This window comes from Cyprinodon tularosa, unplaced genomic scaffold, assembly GCF_016077235.1.
Source record: "Cyprinodon tularosa strain WSP-4 unplaced genomic scaffold, ASM1607723v1 ctg283, whole genome shotgun sequence".
In the NCBI taxonomy this organism is placed as follows: domain Eukaryota; kingdom Metazoa; phylum Chordata; class Actinopteri; order Cyprinodontiformes; family Cyprinodontidae; genus Cyprinodon; species Cyprinodon tularosa.
The window spans coordinates 204,746-225,964 of record NW_024038989.1 but is presented as its reverse complement, the minus strand read 5'-3'; the positions used below and the strand labels follow the sequence as shown (position 1 = coordinate 225,964).

At 37.2% G+C, this 21,219-nt stretch overlaps 1 protein-coding gene across 1 annotated transcript; it reads right to left on the bottom strand.

Moving 5' to 3' along the window:
• Nucleotides 1-1,098: 1,098 nt before the first annotated feature.
• LOC119786957 (high affinity choline transporter 1-like) lies at nt 1,099-20,400 on the bottom strand. The gene is made up of 9 exons (XM_038290578.1): nt 20,086-20,400; nt 11,930-12,138; nt 11,722-11,835; nt 10,025-10,180; nt 4,107-4,255; nt 3,809-3,952; nt 3,369-3,522; nt 2,998-3,215; nt 1,099-2,244 (listed from the first exon to the last, which is right to left on the bottom strand). The coding sequence occupies exons 2-9, from the start codon at nt 12,111-12,113 to the stop codon at nt 1,705-1,707; spliced, it is 1,659 nt and encodes a 552-aa protein (XP_038146506.1). The 5' UTR covers nt 12,114-12,138; nt 20,086-20,400; the 3' UTR covers nt 1,099-1,704.
• Between the last annotated feature and the right edge of the window lie 819 nt (nt 20,401-21,219).

The window sequence follows — 21,219 nt, the reverse complement described above, 5'->3', positions numbered from 1 at the left end:
TTTTTGGACTTTTACCTCTGTTGAACTTTTGTTATTAAACCTTCAAGTAAACTCCTTCAGCTCAGTCTGCATTTGGGTCCTCCTGTCAAACCTCCCCCTTTGTGACAATACTAATATCTAATATAGCCCTCTGTCTAGACATTTTTTTTATATATCCATTTATTTTACAAAAACAATGACACAATTCAATGACCAAGCTAAGGCTAACAGTTTAGCCTCACCAAAAATGTATTTTTATCAAACACAAAGGGGTAAATCGTTACTTCAAAACAGCCTTTTTAGGTTTATTTTGTGGTTGAACAGAGATCACATGTTCAAAGTGGGACATACCAGTATCTACAGATTTAAAACAGATGTGGGTACAGTACCCAAAAGTTGTATTCAAGTATAAATAGCTGTACTTTAAAAATTTTTGCCCAAGTAAAAAAAAGTTTTTGGTAAAAAGGCTACTTGAGTACTGAGTAAATGTTGGACAATAACATCAGATTAAATTTTTTATAAATGATGCTGGCAAACAAACTTAATGTATAAATTCAGGCATTTTAAAGACTCAAATGCCTAAAGAATAACAATAAATGTCATGGATATAAAAGAACAAATTTATGCACAAGGAATAATATATATTGTTCTATTTAAATAACACTTAGAAAACCAGTCTTTTCAATGAGAACTGTATATATGTTAGGACAGGGTAACAAACTTCCACAGTTAATATCTGCTGTTTACTGCATGTTTACCTGATTTTAGAATAGCTGAAATTACTCACAGAGGACAAAGGAGAGATTTTATTAGAGTAGGAGTGGCGATACCTTACAAGAATATTACTTAAGTAAAAATAAAAAGTATGGCACAATAAACATACAACATAAAAGTGCATATTTTATTGTTACTCAATTAAATATATCTGAGTAAATATAATTACTAGACCCCTGTGTTTAAAACTTCCTTTATATTCTGTCTAATAAGCTATAATTGCTAATGTGATATCATACATCCTGACTCTGCCAGCGAACTGAAACTGTGTGTTCACAAGTCCAGATCCTGTGTTTGGACTGCATGCATTACAGCCTACTACCTCAATGAAATTAAAACAACATATTGGAAACTGATTAATAAGATTTTATTCTTGAAATGTATTAGATTCTGCAATACAAATAATAAACAACATTATTGTTTTAAACCACCTCTCTCATGAGGCTGTGGATTTATTTACTGTGGATTTGTGTAAACATGTTTCTTCTGCTATGAAACTGAGGCGGTTTCTTGTTTTTTTAATCCTCTTTAGATTTCACAAGCAGAGAAAATGCAATAACTGCAACACTGTATCTGTGTGTTGCAGTGTTTTTTTTGTTTGTTTTTCAGACAGTGCTTGTTTTTTTTAATAAACAGTCCATACAGTAAACTTGTAATCTTGTTTAAACATATCAAAAATAGGCAACTCTTTTCTTTGGTAGGTATAAAGCAAAGAGCTTTTTCTGTATTAAAATTTAACAATAAAAAAAGAGTTTTATACTTTTATATAAATTATGTTTCAAATGGCTTTCTGTTTAAAACTGATCTTAATATCTGGAGTGCCTTCATTCCAGTGACATATCACCATAAGTGTTCATTATAAACTTACGATATCTGAACTTACAGAAATTGTGCATTTTGCGGAATCTATTTTTATTGTTCCCCCTCTATGGCACACAGACCTCAGCCTCTTTACAAACTGGTGGTGTTCAGCAGCTGCTTGGCTGCAGGGCCATCCTCTTTGCTTTCTGAGAGTTTACTATCTGAAGCCCTAGCCGTCTGCGCTTCCATGCGTTTGATGTCAAACACATCCCACTTGTTTGACAGAAGGCCTCTGTTGAAAATTTGGGATGCCAACCAAGAAAAGAGTAAAATGGACAGCAATGACATGAGCATTATAGTTGTGCGGAAGGGGAAGAACTGGGTCAATTTCCCCTCCTTGTCCAACCGACAGCCAGGGAATCTGATGGCGGGTGGTAGGCCTATGAGTGGCTCGCCACTCAGGACCCTCATGACGAAGCCCAGGATGTAGCCCACACAGACTCCATAACCATTGGACACCTTAAAGAAGAGGACGCAGACCAGCTGAGGAAACATTATGGTGTAGGACATGTCTACGCCCACGATCCAGAAGACCAAGACGCTGCTGTCCAAGAAGGTGAGGCCAGTGCCAGCTAGACCCACCACTACCACTGAGATCCGGATCACCCACTGCATCTCGTTGTCTGAGGCCTGAGGGAGAAATAACAAAGGTGAATAATATAAAAACTTTTGTGTTAGGACATGAAAAGCAACAGTAAAGTGGAGCATCAGATGCAGAATTCATTTAGTGCTGAAATGCCGTTACGCCTCAATGTTTCTCTGGGTCCAACAACTCTCCTTTCATCTGAATAGACTATAATAGCAAGTGAAAAGATAAACTACACCTGTTATTTGGAATGAGGGTGAATTCACTTCTTTTTTGTGAGATTTACCATTTAGCTGTTCAATCTAATGGTGCAGTAAGTGGCCTTTTTGATAAGGGGGGCATTGTACTCTTTGAGAAATGTTGGTCTTTGGAAAGATCTAATCGTATTACTGAGAGTATAACACTCAAAACATGAATGTAAATATTTTGATTGTACTTCCTATTTAAGCCACAGGTATTTCACCTAAAAAAACATATGACCTACAAATGGTTTTAACAATAGCAAATCAGTGTTTTTTTTTAACACAAATCTGGAAAGTGAGATCTTTATATGTTCCTCTGAGTCAATACTGGAACCATCTTTGATTATAATCACACCTGCAACTCTTTTGATGTGTTCTAAAGGCAGAGGCAATATGTTTTACCTGTTCTTCATTAACAATAATCTTAGTTTCCTTGCATTGGTTTTAAAGCATCGTTAAAAATAAACATTAAAGTCCCAGTTGGATGTTGGTCTTAAACCTGGACCATGTCAAATAGAAGCTTGCAGCTCACTCATTATGCTCCCGTGATCTTACTTGCTTCCTGATGATGTTCTTGTAAATATTTGAAGAGAACAACGAAGCCGAGGAGAGTAGGGCGGAGTCCATGGAGGACATGACAGCAGCAGCAACAGCTCCAATGCCAATGACGGACACATAGGTGGGTGTGAGGAAGTGCAATGCAATAGGGAGAATGGATCCCGCTTCATTGCGCTCATACGGGCTGGGCAATCCATATGTAGTTGAGTTCCAGTCTGGGAATAATTACACAAAACATTTAGGGATACTGAGAGCCATGCAGAAATAATGCTGATCCTAACGTCTTAGTGGGGAAAATACACATATGGGCAATAAACCGGAGGATTTCATATTGTACGTTTCATCAGGTTGAAGTTAAAGAGGTGCACCTGTAGATGCAGCCACAGCCCCAACCAGGATAGATGGGATACCCAGCACCAGGCAGAAGGCTGCTGAAGCAAAGCAGGTCACTTGAGCCTGGGTGTAAGATGAGGAGGAAAGGATTCTTTGGTAGAACGCCTGGTAGGCCAATCCGCCCAGAGCCTGATTAAAAAAACACACAGTTCCGACATGATGACAGGAAATTGCCTCTAATATAGGACAAGAGGAAGAGACATGACTACCCCCCCCTACCCCCCCCCCCCCACACACACACACACACACACACACAAACACCCACTGTTGTTATGCTTGGCTGTTCTCTCACCTAATGAAAAGCTTATTAAGATAAACAACTTGTCTATACTTCATTTAAGTGTTGAGGTGGCAGGAAATATCATTTATCCCCCCCCTGCATTAATGCAGAGCCTTCCTCCAAAGCTCCTCTCACCAGCAGCATGAAGTCGTCAAACCACTTGCCGGCCTCATTGAGCTCCACTGTGCCCACCCAGGGGGCCTGGAAAGTCTGGTTGTACGCTGTGAGCGAAATGTCCATGGAGTGAGGATTGGTCAACAGAAAGGGAACACACACCCACTGTAAACACAAAAACACAATCTCAATACTTTTCCAGCAGGTGAGGCTTTAAGGCTTTATCTAAAACATTTTAATGTCTTTTTATTCCCTTTAAACTCCTTAAAAAAAAAAAAACAGACTACTGCTTTGAACCCAAAGGTTAGCATTTACGCACCAGGCTAACAAAAATGAGGATAAGCTGGATGACATCAGTGTAGGCCACAGAGTACAGCCCTCCCAGCAGGGTGTAGACGATGGCCACCACTGCAGAGATGATGATGGAGTAGACATAAGGCAGGTCCAGGATCACCCTCATGGTCCCACCTGGAACAACACAGCAGAGTGATGTGTCCTGAAGGAGCGACATGAACACCATCTTAGTCTCCGTGGCTACATGCACATTTTTACTAGGAGATTGCTTAATAAAATGTTAGATCATGTTAGGTCCATTGTCATTCTCTCACACAGACAGATTTAGATGCATTCCCTTCTGTTTGTACACATATTTTAATATATTGTATTTACATTTTAACTTCAACAAGAATATCATATCATACTTTTGTGTAATTTAAGCCAATTTACACACATATTTCAAAGCCTAGTGACTATAGTTAAAACCTGTAAATGGTTTCAGAATCTGCAATAAAGCAACAAGTCAACAGAAAAGATACAACAGGACCATAAAAAATATTTCTGCTGGTACTTACAGATTGAGACAATATTTTCACCCTCTTGGGTTCATTAATAGTTAAATTCTCATGTTTTAAAGAAAAACAGTGGACATAGGTATGTAATAAAACAAGTGTATAAAATCAACAATCTGTGCATAAACAAGTGCATAAATAAGACATCTTGTTACTGAAACAAGGCAAGCAAAGCATCACTACCTTCACCGTCTCTTCTCCCACATTGCCGTGGATCCCCCTGCAGCAGCCTGCAGCCACACCACAACAAAGCCCTTAAACAGAGAAGTGTCAGATCTGCACCATCTATCGCCACTTAACACCCTGTGGACAGTTCACCTCTACCCTCCATCTACTGACTAGCCCCACCACCCTCCCTGTCTCTATTAGCCCTCTTTAGGTCAGACCCTTACCATCTATGTGAAATCAAAACTGTCCAGATGCTTCAAAAAGGTTCATACCCCTTGGACATTATCACCTCTGGTCACATTACAACAACAAATCCCAAAGGAGTTTAGGGAGTTTTTCTGTGATAGAAGAGTTGAAGGTATAGGAGACATGCTTTTGAAAGTTCTTTAGATATAAATATCTGAGAGTAGTGAAATGTATTCATTGCCCTTTACTCAGACGAATTCCAGTGTGACAACTCCTCAGATGCTTTTAATTGACCCTATTCACTTGTGAAGATCTCAATGGTCTATTGGGAGAAACAAGAAACAAACCAAGGAAGACAGCAAACAGGTCAGGAAGAAAGTTGTGAAGAATGAAAAGAAGAAAGTTAAGCCCTGTAGAAGTTTATTTATTGTTCTCAAATGTTAATTCTAGTGTTGAGTTTTTAAGCATATTTTGTATTCTCTTCTGTGTTAATTTTTTCCCCCTATTTTTATTGTTCATCCGTTTTTTCTTATTGATCTTTATATCATGTGTTCTGCTTCTGGGTCCTCTGTCCATTCTAATTTTCACTCTTCCTTTTGTTCAGTTCTCTGCTCTGACTCTGATTGTACTCACCTATTCTCCATGTCACAAATCTCCCCTCCACTTTTGAATTCCCTGTTTACTTGTGTTTTCACCTGTCTGCTCATCTCCTAGGGTCTGATCTTTCAAGCTTGGTTACAAAAAAAAGGCTTGAAACGTCTGTATCTCACTTTCCGTGAAGTGGATGGTCCCTCACATCAACTCTGAACTTTTGGAGGAAAATAGAAAATAGTGACACACACAGTGAGGTAAGGAACTAAAGTCAGATGAATCTTCTGAGATATTAAAAAATCAGGTCATATGAGACATTTTTCATAGGTCTATGTCTCCATTAGCATCCAATATCTCAGTTTAAAGATGTATATACACAACTTATGTGTGAATTAACAAAGACAGATATATACCTCAGACACTGTAGAGTTCAGCCTGCACCAACTGGTTCTATATAGGTCTTTCAATTCAGTTCACTTCAAGTCATGATTCAGTTCAATTCAATGCAATTTGATGTATTTATATAGTTCCAATTCACAACACATCATGTCAAGGCTACTTACAGAGACAGTTAAATAATATCAAATTGGCAGATTGGTAAATCGTTTTCTTTCTAAGGAAAACCAGCTGATTGCAAAGATTCAACAGCAATCCCTCACACAGAGCATGCATGCAGTGACAGTGGAGAGGAAAAGCTTCCATTTAACAGGAAGAAACCTCCAGCAGAACCAGGATTCCTGTGAGCAACCTTCTGCCAAGGCTGACTGGGGTTCAAGGGGAGAGAAGCAGACATACAAGAGGAACATAGAAGCACTGCTCTAAAAATACTTTCTATGTTAGAAAAGTTACCAGTTCTAGTGCCTCAGGTGGCTCTGTCTAGAAAAGAAACAGTTAAGCAGACAAGCTCGAACCAGTGATACCTCATTCATTTTTTTTTTATGTATGGGTAAATTATCACCAGTAATAGAAAGGCTTTGACAAGTCTTGACCATCTAATTAGAATTTGCATATTTTATTTTTTACAACTTTTGATGGTATATATTATTTTTGCTGATTAATTTCTTTTTATTTTATATTTTGTTTTTAATAAATATGTCTTACAATTTCTGTGTAAGTCAGCTAGAATGACATGGCATAGATGTCATTGTTTTAATCAGTTTACCCATTTCTAAATCTAGAATATTATTTGTGTAAGGTAATTTTGGGTTCAGAATGTAAAAGTTGCAAATGGATGTTTTGATATTTTCTCTCTGATAAAACTGAGCTGGAGCCATTTAGCAAAAATATAGAGTCACACTAAAAGATCTGAAGGTTTATTTAAAGGTGGTCCAACAAAGTGTTATCAGTGGGTTATTGAATGCATTTGTACACTATACAATTGACTGATGAAACACTTTAAAAAGCATGTATCCTCTGCTGTGTTGGGTTGATGAACATCGAAAAAATACAGCTTTTGGCTGAAAAATGTTCAAGGAGTATGAAATACTCTTGCAAAACATTAAATCTTTTACTTTCTGTATTTATTAACATGGTTTGGAAGATGGTCCTTTTGCCTATAATCTAATACCTGAATATAGTGGTTACTGAATTTATTCCCCTTCTTTGTATTGTTATCAAATCTGGAAAATGTGTTTTTTATTTCTTGGTTTTTATCCGCTTATCCCAGCTGGGGTCGTGAGGGGTGCTGGTGCCTATCTGGAATTGTCAATGGGCGAGGGGTGGGGTACACCCTGGATCGGATGCCGCCTCATTGTAGGGCAACATTGTTATTTTATTTAAATGAAAATCTGTTGGGCAGAGACAGTAAAATGCATCTGTGCGAGCTGAAATTCATAGGAACTAAAACTAGACTAACCAAATCTAGACTTGACCTAGTTATGTCTGCATGAACATCCAGATCTAGCCTGGTCCTTGAGTTGTCCGCTCTTTAACTGACTCATATGATGTGGCATGACGTAGCAGCAGCTGCATCGTAAATAATTTGTGGGAGGTCTGCTTACCGGACCACTTCTTATCTGAGCTCTGACTCCTCTGTACTGAATGCAGGAAGAGGAAATGTGAACGATTGGAAGATTTAACCTGCAGCATCAGAGATGGGCCAATATGCCCCCTGTGTTGTTTTTATTTAGACTCTTGTCCCACTTCCATCCACTTGAATATGTCCGCATGCACAGGCACAAACAACCACACACTTTGCTTTGGTTCTGTTCTATTACAGACTTCTTCCTGGCAGAAATGTGACACTAAGTGAGAGCTGATAGCATTCTGGTATGCAACCAGGCATGGAAAGTGTGTTTTAGATGTTGAGCAGCTCCTGGAGCTGAGCCATCAGCAAACCAGAAATTCAGACAGTCCATACTACACAAACAGACTCTGCAGTGGGTCAGTTGCTCTCAGAACTTATAGAAGTTATATGAGTGTTTCTATGCATGTGCATATCCACTGCCTGACTGCATGTCAAAGGCCTCTGAATAAATGTCCCAAAAGCAACAACAGGGGATAATTTTCAAAGGTTGTAAGTTTCTTCTTTGTATTGTTGCATTGATAAAAGAGAATCTATCAGTGGCTGTTTTTAAAAAATGATCGGTTGCAGAGCCTCTTAAGCTGTTAATAGCTCGGGCTTTTCAAATCTTTTTCAAAAATTGCTGGACAAAAAATATCTACAATGTCATGCAAACATATTCATATACATTCATATACAACTTTTTCAGTTTTTATTAATTCTTAAGTCAAAGGGTATTTTATTTGAGCTATTTGATAGAGCAATAAAAAGTAGTGCAAGCCTGTGAAAAGCAACATGATTTCATATCTTTGGGGTTTTACGTTTGTAAAAAAAAAAAAAAAAAAAGAATCATCTTTTTGCTTTCTCCAATGATGCACTACTTTGTTTGTGCATAAAATAATAAAAGTTTGTGTTTTTCCCAAAATACAGAATTTAAATTATGATTATAATAATTATTATATATTATTATTATAATTATTATTATTATAATTCTCCACTAGCTGACACACTGAATCACTTTGGTTAGTTTAAACCTATTGCATGATACATGGAAACCGAATCTCAGTTAGTTTATGTCATTACAAAAAAAATATAATTTATGTTGATAATGTTCATATCTCACTCCCGCACCCCGACCCAGACACACAGTCACTCACACACAGCACATATATTCATTAGATACATTAATACACAAAGTCAAAAACAATGTTTCTGTAAATTGTGTGAATTCTAAAAATCAAAAGTATGCAGAGGTAAAAATGAAACATTTAAAATATTTTCACAATGAGAAAAAACAAATGCACAATGAATTCAAAGATATGTTTGCAACGTGTTTTTTTTATTTGAACCAACCAAAGTAAAGGCAGACTTGCAGCGTGGTACTGATCCAGAGGGAGCATCCGGGTCGGTCAAGGTATGTATTGTGAGAAACAGACTAGTGAAGATTCACTCCGGATCTTTAAAAAGTTCAGGTGAGTTAGAATGCTTCAGACTACTTCTGAACATTTTGAGGGAAAGGGGTCGTTTTTGTGCAGTCTCATGGATATATCAATCGCATAAATAAATTTAAATTTAATTGCTAACTCTTACACTGCACAAAAAAATCTAGAAACAAGTACAAATTTCTTAAATTAAGTGTATTTAGCCTTAATTTCTATATGTAAACACATAATATTTCAGTATTTTTTTGAGTATTTTTACTCTTCATATAAGATAATTGGATAATATGCACGTGAAATAAGACAATATAATTGTTTTTTCTTATGTCAAATGTAAATTATTTTGTTTCATTGGCAGTGTCTCACCAACCTCCTCAATTGAAGAAAAAAAGCACTTAAATTAAAGAAAAATTAGTTATTTAGATTACAGTTTTTTGCATTGTATATGTGGCTTCTTCTCTCACTGTCAATCAAATGAACCCTGTGGAAATGATGTAGGAACAGAGCATCCTCTTATTTCACCTTAATAGCATCAATATATTTTGTTATACAGTGTCCGCCTTCAGGCTGATGACATTTTTTGTTTCACATCGAATACTCATTATCTGGTTTCCCTAGTATAAAATAAACTAAATGCTGTTTTTAATGCAAAATGTACATAACCATCTAAAATGGCATTACAGGAATGATTTATCCCTGAGTGAGTTGAAATAAAAGGAAATGCATTAATTAAAGTTTTACTTCCATCTCAAAATATATTGCGTAAAGCTCTTTGTATGTTGTTAGAAATGACCCGATACACTGTGTAGACAGAGCTAAATCCTCATTAATAAAAAGTGTAAACCTTTTTATTACATGTTTTTCTTGCTTCTTGTTTTGGGCTCTACACTGATGAACTGATGTGTTAAATGTTGTTCTACTCTCACATTAATGCAAATGTTGTTCACTGAGGGGTGATCCAGCACACAGTTAAATGACAGTTATACAGTGTGACATAACGTACCCAGGCTGACAAGTGTGCGTGCCACCCAAAGCACATCGGCCACAAGCGCAGGAAAGATGAGTGCACTGCTCAGGACGTTCCCGTATTTCTTCTGGAAAGGATCCATCATTGTCATGTACTTGTTCTCTCTCATAGGCTTGGCAAAGAAGAAGCCACCTGCAGAGGGAGATCAGCAGGATCATTTACATGTGGAAATTAACTAGAGATTACTGTTGGTCATATTTCTGTCATTTAAACACCCAGATGAATAGAAGAGGAAAAGGGAAAGCAGGAAAGTGAAAGGACTCTTATATGTGAACAATAGCAGACACTAATGTTCCTTCCTGATAACACAATAAACAGCTTGATCTGAGATCAAACACTCTTATGGTCAACAACAGACTACCACAGAATGGGGAATGGTATATTTCCTGCTCAGAGACTGGGGTTTTCACTTAGCATTGCTCCAACAGCTCATAGTCCACTCCAAGTGTAGGTTATTTTAGCTGCTGTAAAGTTATACAAGCAAACAAATAAGCTTGTTTGGCTCATTCAAATATAACCTTCAAAACTTCTAGGTTGAACACATCACATTGCACCTGCTGCCTGATTGCTCACAGACCTATTTTTATCACGAGCAGCCCATTTAATGATCCATGCAGTCAAACTGAGCTTGGGGAGAGCGTGCTGCACTCATGTCAATGCAGTTTGTTTTCCAAACAAGCTAAAAGAACATTTAATGTTGAGTTTGCTCCCATGATACGTATTATAACCGGGAAAATGTGTGTGCTTGTCATAGGTTTGTTGCTAAGCAAACATCTAGCACTAACTGTCTTACAGGAACTTTCATTAAATAATCTATTAATGAATACGTTTGAAATTTCTTTGCATATAAGAGATGTTTATATTGTTCTTTAATGTTATGTCTTCCCTAGTGCTAAGCATTTAAAAGGCTTACATTTTTGCATGTTTAGTTTTAACTCAAGTTTAGAGCACATACAAGGAGGGCTTCATACGTTGTGATTCTACAGCGTAAATGTGTGTTAATCCAGATCATTTCACTTTAGCTCTGGTTGTAAGTTTAGAGTTTACCTAAAGGAAGGGGAACCCCTGTCCCAGTGTAAAGCCTTTTGTGGACTTTAACACCTTCTCATCCACTCTTGACCAGCTATCCTGTATCTGCCTAGGGCTGAAATCATTCCTAGAATGATTCGGAGAACCTCGATGACTACAATTCCTTGATGTAAATTATCTGCCTGGAAGCTTCTTCAGATGATGTTTACCCATTCAGCACTCTATGTTCCTACCAGTTGGTTAGTTGTGAGTGTCACTTTCCTCTCATTTCGGCTAAAGATATGTGGATGACAAGTGTGATTAGTTATGGAGCGAGATAGTGAGGCCTGAAAAACAAGTAATATATATATATATATATATATATATATATATATATATATATATATATATATATAACTCATATTTTGTTTGTTAAAAAGTTGGGAATCTATGCATAATTTGCCACTTAACAGTAATGTGTTGTATTGTGTCAATCCACTCATATATAATCCCAAATAAATTCATTGAATTTTGTAACATGGACATTTGAACCAGTTAGACCTGGCACTTCTTGTATCTGTAAAAAAAATAGCCTCATAATTCTTTACAGCATAGTCATCACTATGGTGACACTATACAGGCAGCCATCACCAAACTTCACTCACCTAAGAAGAAGGTCACGACATAAGGCACAGGCATGAGTGCCCAAACTGCACCAAGTGTTGGGTTGTATGTTGCCTCAGCAATCCCTAGAATGAAACCTCCACCCACCCACGTTGCTGCAAAGAAAAAAGGATAAATGTCTTATTATAGTGTGGTTTAAACAAACTTTTAAAAAAATTTTCCAACTTGAAGCCATTTGCACTTTTTTACCAGTAAGAGTGAAAATCCCAACAAGCAAGTTAATGTTGCGTCCAGCCAAGAGTGTTATCTCCATGCCGCCTCCTGTGCATTTTTTCTCCACCCTCTTGGAGCGCATGGATGCCCAAATGCCTGTACCCAAAATCACGATGTAGAACAATGCCATTACCACTAGACCCGGGATGTTGAGAGCCATTCTGAGAAAGTTCTGCGGGTGTTTCCTGTTTAAAGAAAGAATGGAGGAAAATGCTTTGATTGTTCAGTACTTATTATTCTGTTGCAACAAAATTAACTCTCTACATTTAACCCATCCCCTTGGGGAGCAGTTGGCTGCCATTGTGCTGCGCCCGGGAGCAGTGTGGGGTTAAGGGTCTTTGCTCAGGGAGCCAGAGTGACAGTGGGACTCGAACTCAGGATTCCAAGCTCTATGTCCTAACCACTAGGCCACCACTCCCCCAGTACATACAAAAGTATGATTTTTTAATACTTTACAAAATGCATATTTCATTTATATTTCAATATATATATAAAAAAAAAACAGGCAGTCAGACTTAACTGTACAAGGGAACTACAAAACTAAAGCAAAAATGACAAATGGGAGGCAGGCTAGTTGAGAAGAATGTGATGAAAATTGCAGGGGATTTCTTCTTTCAAATAAAAATTTAAATCATAAAAAAAAATAATAATAACTTCAGGAACATCTGAACTTTGTTTTGCAAACCAAAAAACTAAGATGCCAAAGAAGTGGAGAAGGCAGCCCTTTCTTTCTATTAGTTCAGCCAGCTGCTGGAGTTGGGTTTCCCCTCTAACTACTTCTGTTTTCCTGTTAATTTCTTGCTAATTAATTTGTCACAAAAAGAGTATTTTCAAGACGTTTATAAGGAAGAACTTACACCTCAAACCTCTGTTAGGTTAAAAAATGTAGGTTCGTAAAAGAAGGACTGATTTCCCACAGAGAGGGATTTTCAACAACAGCTTCTGCAGAAGGAGAAGAGAGCCAAACCCAACACTCCAACTCTCTCTCTCCCTCGGACCTCCTCTGCAGAGCGTTTTTATTAACAGAACATAACACATGGTTACAAAACGGAATATTTTTCTGAAAGGACAATTGATCAGGTCATAAGACAGAATGCTCCACTGACTGAATCACAAGACAGAGCGGCTTCTGATTGAACCCTAAGACAGAGTGAAGCATCTCATTTCTCAATGTTCTATATGCATATACTTTAATTTTATAATCATCATTGAATAAACCTAACAACCTCATTTGTGCATTTCATTCTTTAAATGTATGAACTTAGTTTCAAATGTTTAAAATATTTTCAGAGCAGCAACGCTTTGCTGACATACAGACAGTACTAGAAATCCTCCGTTAATACAGCCTCTAATCAGCAAAATATGAACTGTGCTCGCAGGTTTTGAATTAATGTGGGCGTTAATTATAAACTTTGGTGACTGTTAATTTAGAAAAATATTTTGAGTTCTTATGATTAAACAGAGGCGATAATAAAATATCGGTTTTCCTTTTTTTTTTTTTCATGTACACCTAACCTAGTAGGGGAGTGTGAGCTCTTCATTACTTTTAAAATTTTGCTTTCTAGAAGGTGAGACCACAGCTTGATGCAATATCCAAGCTCCCAGGGACCATTTTCCAACTGTTATCTTTCAAATAATTTTAATATTTTGTTAGAATTAGACTGTCAACTTATCAATTCCCTATAACTGTGTACAGGTTTTTTGGTTATTCTGATAAATAAAACTGTGAGTGAAAACGTTTTCTTTCTGATGCAGATATCTGAGCTTAGCTTACCTGCTCATTATTATAATCAACAAAAAATAATTGTGTTTATCTATGTCTAACTGTTATCATAAAGACCATGCATCTAATGAGCAACAACAGGACAGATGCAGGATGAAAAAAACTAAATATCGGATAATTATTTAAACTTTTACTGTTCATGGGTCCAGGTCTGGTTAATAAGAATTATTCACCTGTATAGCTCTAATACTAGTTGTCTATTTTTGTCAGTTGGAACAAAAAAAAAAAATCCACACTGATAATCTTTTTCAGCCTGTGAGAGGTAAAGCCAGTGGTGTGTCTGTGCCAGCACTGAATCTCAAATGAATTGCAGCTTTTCTACACCTGATTGAAATGAATGCTACATGGCCTTTCTAAACTACTGAAACAGAAAACACACAAAGCTTCAGCATTTCGTTTACACAGGTCAAACAAATTCTGTTCTGCCAAAGAAAGAAACTTTTTCCCCATAAAAGTCCAACTACAGCTTGAATATTGACCAGTAATTATTATGGGGGCTACATAGCTACTACTGCCCCTAGAACAGCAGGTAGATTAACAGTATGAAAAATGGAAATTCAATCCAGTGGTAATGTAAAAGTTGACTTAGTGTTCATTGGTGAACTTTGCAAGGTATTTTCCTTTCCACTACGGCCTCTCTGTTCTATTTAAGCGTCTATGATTTCCACAGTACAGGCTATTTTGGTAGGCCTCCCGAACTCCGATGTAACAGTAGGCCACACATTTCATGGAGCAGCGAGATGTTTGGGGGGTATCCCTGGTTGGGGATCTGCAGTATATATGTGGAGACCTACTTTAGAGTTTATACTGGTTTGTTTATTATAAAGGACCCACAACTACTATCCAGAAACATATCCTCATTGGGCTGTTATGTTCATCAACTTTTATACTGGAAGTTTTCAAGCATGCAAGTAAAAGGTGTCAAAACTAATCGTTATATGATCTAGGGTAAATCACATGTGTTCTGCTGATGTTGCAAGTCTTTATTGAATCCAAGCAAAACTTTCAACATATTTAGATCCAGTGTATGGACATATTATTTCTTTATAGGATGACAAGTTAACATTTAACTCATATTTGCAGGCAGTAAAATAACAGTAGCAAGACCTTACTAAAAGAAAAACATAAAACCTGATGGCCTTTACGTTACTAGGCAGGTGATTACTAATGTTCAGACTCAACTCAGGATTTTGTCTGTGTGACCTTAACATCAATCAAAAACAGAGATGGGAAGTAACGAAGTACAAATACTTCGTTACTGTACTCAAGTAGATTTTTCTGATATTTTTACTTTACTTTACTACTTATTTTCATGGCGACTTTTTACTTCTACTCCTTACATTTTTACACAAATATCTGTACTTTCTACTCCTTACATTTTAAAAAATTGTCTCGTTACTTTAGTTTTGAATCATTTCAATGGAGTTACCGTTATTATTTTTCACGTCATCAATACCAAATTCAATCTAATTGGATGGGAATCTACGTTGCATTTGACGCACCACTACAAGATGAATCGACAGATTCGGCGGTATTCATTGGCGGCAAATCATTGCAGCTTGGTGGCGGTGGCGTTAGCATAGTAGCATGGACGACGAGATGATTGAAAATGAACACAACGGAGATCTAGTCCTATTGGCAGACATCCATTTAAAATGTAGGCAACGGCATGAAAAAAGTGGTTTCTACTTTTACTTTTATACTTTAAGTAAATTTAAAAGCCTGTACTTTGTTACTTTTACATGAGTAAAGAAGTTTAATCAGTACTTCCACTTTTACCAGAGTATTTTTTAACACAAGTATCTGTACTTTTACTCAAGTACGGAAAGTGAGTACTTTTGCCATCTCTGATCAAAAACAGCCAAAGAGCCTATTATTATTTCTAAGTGTGCCTTAACAATTCTGATGCTTATAGCTCATCAACTTTACTGCTTCTCTCCTATACAGAGTCAACTGTGGAGCTAGTTTACTATTATCTTTTCTAAAATGTAGTTTGTGTAGATCAGGGCTTTTATAAACATCTCTTATATCTAATTTGCTCTCCTTTAACCCCCAGTTAGCCTCAACAGAAGACCACTCATACTAAGTGTGGTTCTGCTGGAGGTTTCTTCCTGTTAAAAGGGAGTTTTTCCTCTCCAGTGTGGCTGCATGCATGTTTGGTGTGAGGAATTGCTGAGGAGTCAACACCAAAATGCAAGCAAATATAATTATCACAAGCTCATCCAGGAGGAGCTTAAAGTCAACGACTCAATGAAATCAGCTAGTTTTCTGTAGGTGGAAAACTTTTTTTTTTATTTTTTTTTAACCAACCTAACTGTATAATGTGATTGAATTGTCTCTGTAAAGTGCCTCGAGATGATGGTATGGCGTTGGGATTCTGTCAAAAGTTACACACAAAAAATGCTCCCTACAAGCAACTTTACTTCATACAGACGCTCATAAACTATTCTTCACTGGCATGTTTCACGTGTTACATACGCAAACAGAGTACCACTAGGCCCAAATATGTCACACAAGAGTGCTTTTTCTTTCCCTGCACTTCTTTCCCTGAAGGAGCAAGCACTTGTGTGTGATACCAATCTAACTATTCATGTGCGAAAGTAGTTTAATGTACTTCCAAGGATGTTTATTTTGCCCTCGGGGGTTTTGACAAAAATGTGACGCAGTACTGAGTGTGCAATAGATATACTTTGACTGTTGAATGTGCTTTAATCATTCAGCCTGCCCTAACTGATCTATATTTTAGTACTTGTGAAACTAAAGCACACAAAAAGTGGAAAATATGTGTAATTTTTTACACATATCTTGCAAACCTCAGTTCATAATAGCCCCATTTACACTACCTTATGAAAACGGATCCGTGCCAAGCTTGGATCAGTTAACCAAGCTGATTCTTTACAACCATTTACACAACACTCTAGCACGATTCCTCGCCTCCTAGTGACGATCTACGGTACTACTGCTCTCTAGAGGGAAACAAGCAAACCAACATGGCGGTGCCAGTAACATTCAGGAACTTTGCTAAGATTCAGGCGAAGAAGGCAGCCTTATGTGAATTTACTTAACAGTCGGCTTTTTGGAAGTGGTTACGACAAATGATAGTCTAATTAGGGCTTACAGAAGCAGAAAACAATGATAATCACACTCCTAAGCATAATCATCCCTGGAAATCGTGTGGCACAGTAGGGAAGCTAGTATTTTTATGAATGTCTGAATTTTCGTGATTACAGAGGCTGACTGTAAGGAGATGATGCAGTCTACTCATACGCACTTTGTTATCAGAGAACCAAGCCAGAGGAATGGAGCCCTACTGATGAACTAGCACCATGTTAGTGCGGTTTGGTTTTGTATGGCGTGGTCTGGTTCAGTTGCCATTTACACTCAACAGTTTGTAGTGTAAATGCGGCTAATGTATTTGGTCCTCCTTTATGTTCCGATCAGCCAAAAAGTTGACAATTGGAACACAACCACATCTATGTTTTCCTTGTTGCTCCATGTCCTTTAAGATCATTATGCCGTTTGGAGATTGCAATTAGCTTTGGATTCTAACTCTGGGACGGCTAGTGTTATGTTTGAAGATGTTCAATGAACTGCGTCCACTGAATTGAAACGGTGAACTGACAGATCAGTTTTAAAGTAAAGAACGTGAACGAGAGCAACACACAAAGCTCACGTTGGTGTTCAATTGATAATGACATTTTTCATTGGATAACGTCAGGTTTTACGGCTTTTAAACAGCATATCTATTGTTAGTACTAGTACTGATCCATTGGTTTTATTCCAAAAATAACAGCCATTTTCATCAAAAATATTCGTATATAACTCATGATTATATAAGCTAACAGATTGTGTTGGTCAGTCTAAAAACGTTATTTGTGATATCAATATTAAAGACACTGCTGTTGACAACAAAGAACCACAAAGAATATTTTGGACTGACCAACTGTAATTTAAGATCAAAATAGACAGCCAACATATTTTTAAATAACTATAACAATTGATCAACAGAAAAAAAGCATATTCATGAAAAATAAAAAGTAATCGGGCACAGTCGAAGTTGGGATTTTAACCTCAGGCTACAAAGACATGTAAACCACATGATTTTAAGAAGGGAAATGAGTGGACATAATCCACCGCTAAAATACTTTATGTATGATAAATCAAATGAGAAACTACAGCTGAAAGCTATTTTATAATTCGCAACATTTGATGTTGTCAGGTTGTGTGGAGATATTTATAGGACTCAAATGGAGAGACGGGAGCTAAGGTGAAAAAAACAAAATCCAAAGCTAAGAACTGATCCACAAGGAAAACTCAAGAAGCAAAAAAGCTAGGATACACAACGGGACAATAAACCAAAAAATGATAAGGATACAGCAGAGTAACTGAACAGGAGGTGTATATATGGGAGACAGAAACAATGGGAGGACTAATTACCTAGGAGCAGCTGTAGACAGAAGTAACTAGAAGGAGCGAAGGGAAAGGAGACTGGCACATGGGGGCAACAGAGAGTTACTTAAAAAAACACATACACTGCTTAAAGATAACTCAAAATGAAAAAGAAACCAATGATCAATAAAACAAAGAATAACCTAAATCAAAGTGGAACTGAGAACTTAAAGGGATAGTTCGGTATTTTTGACATGAATCTGTATGGCATCCCGATCACCAGCGGCATGCAATCACACTGACTTGACCAAAACTGGACGATAAGTCTGCTCACAGGACGCTGCCAGGGGTAAGTCAGTGTGATTGCATGTCGCTTGTGATCGGGATGCCATACAGATTCATGTCAAAAATACCGAACTACCCCTTTAAAAAGAAATTTAAACAGAAGTCCACAAAGGGCAAAATCATGACAGACACTAGTTTGTAATTTTGGATTATTAACCCAGGAATAATAACTGTGGTAATTTCTTCTGTTTGGGGTTCATAGTAAACATAGATCCTGGTAATGAATAGACTTTCAAACTATTTTCTTGTAAACAATGATATATTTTTGAAAAAGCTGCAATAGAGCGAAATCCACAGCTTTAAGATTCAAATAACTCATCTGTAACAGCACATCATGACAAGCAGTTCATCCAAAAATGCATTTGGCATATCAAGAGATTACCTCATTCATCCAGTGCTGACAGTAGACACGCAGCCTGTTTGTTAGCTGATGGATTTTCTCCCATCCCTAGCAATCACTCTCTGTGCTACTGTTTCAGGATAAATATGATGGATAGGTGTTTGCTGATTAACAGCCCAATGACAATATATTTTGCACCTCGAATATCAGGCACAATAATCTGTTTGGGTTTCCTCTATGGTGATAACAAAGTTAGGAAAACAGCTCCAAAAACAGGTCTATTTGTTGTTGTTTTTTTGTTGCCTTTTTGTTTTTTTTTGTTTGTTTGTTTAGATAAATTTTTTTGGAGTTATTCTATCTCTGTCTCAAGAGTTTCCTGCAGTGTTGCTTTCAAAACATGTCCAGAATTTCAGTTTAATTCTGTAAAACAAAAGCGTTCAGGATCAAACATACATCTGTTCACCTTTCAGTAATTTTCCACTCAGACTGGCACTTTGGTTTAATCTCTACTTCCTTTATATATCAGCCATTTTAAGATACACAAAGAGCGGTTACAGGAAAGTGAGTCAAAAGATGTAAGAGTTAAACATTCCCCTTTCTAACATACAGGACAGACTAAAACTCACATTAAAATCTTAATATGTACAAATAGCTAAAGTTGGCTAAAGGCAAAATACTGAGGATGCAGGTCGATGAGTCAGAAATTAGATTAAAGATTAAACTTATGTGGGAAGGAAATGCAAAATGAAGTAGCCTTTATCTCGTGGTGAGGGCTACAAAGAAAAAAAAACACAAGTAAAAACCTATGCTTTACTATAGACACAGGTAGATTCTTTCATCTGCATGAGAGAACACTCAAAACCAAACAGAATATGATTGTTAAAGCCTTGCAATTAACAAATTGAATGAATTAAATGAACTTCTGTTTCAAAACAAAACCAGCTCATGAATTAAACATGGATACTCTCTGCTTCTACAGAGCCCAATTTATTGAACCACATATAGAGAAGACACAGAGAGCAAGAAATCTGTGGTCAAGCATCCACAAAGATCTTTGGCTTCACTCAACCTCAGAGCTATTTTAGGATAAGCATGCCTTCTTATTTAGCATATCGCAGAGTTCTAAGAAGCTCCACATGCAAACAGACTGCGCTTGCCTAATTACTGACATTAGTCGATATAAAAACAAACTAAAGAAAAAATAACATATGCATCAATTTGGAAAGGAAGAATAACCAAGAAGCACAGGGGTGAGTATTTTCACTGAATACATACCTACAGGGAACAGTACGTGTCACTTCTTAGTGACGATGTGAAGAGGAGACAAAGGTTTTTTTTTCATCAATTGGTGATAATTTTCAGTCCTGGAAAAAAGGGTACATGCAACACTCATCCAGATGGTTGAGGGAAAGACCCCAATGCAAACATAAGAAGAGATTCTACTTAAATCAAATTTGTGTCATTTTTTTTTTTATAAATCGATCTATAGTCTGGAATACTTCAGGGAGAGTTGATTTTGATAGCTAATAGCTTCAATTAGGGAGGATGGAAGGCTCTGGAGTCAACACTCCGTCTCTCCCTGGTTTTAAAGCTCACATGGAGGGAGGGGACAGAGGTACGGTATACAAAACAAATGGAAGCCAACACCACAGCCACCTGATTGGTACGCTGGTGCTTTGCTGTGCAGCCAGGGAGCTGCCCTCCAAATTCAGAAACAGCCCCTCCTCTTCTGTTACATATTGGAGGATGGCTTTATGCGTAAGGAAGCACTGGTACCTTTAGATGCTTATGATCAGCTCAATTTACTATATTATTAGGAACTATATTATTAACTGTTTTATTCCAGTTTCTTTGCTCGTGTTTCCAGTTTGTAAATTGACTGAGTTCTTCAATTTTATTCTAGACATTCATTACCATATTAAGACTGATTCACTTCACATTACCGTATACAAATGTGACAGTCCTCCCACAGCATGGAGGAAAGAAGGATGTCCTCCAGGGTACGCTAGAGCTTGACTTCCTTGCTTTTGTTGTTTTGTCTCTATTTTAGCATATACAATCGATCACAGGGGAAGAAATATTAGAGCCGGACACTCCAGTAACCTATCAGGCATAAGATTTAATTCTAGCTGAAGACATTTTAAAGAGGTAGGAAAAAACATATGTGTAATACAATGTCAAAGCAAATAGTTTGAGATTGTTTTTAAATATGCTTCCTGAAATGTACATTAAAACCATACTTATATTTAGGGTATGAGACGTTGTTTCCATGTCGAACAAAAAACGGTAGAGAAAGAGTTGCCTACTACTTATTATTCAGATGCTTAGCGAATGATTGTAACCCTGACTTCTAAAAGGCATCAATAGTTTGTAAAGTGCAACTATGTTTTACAAAAGAGGAAGAATTTG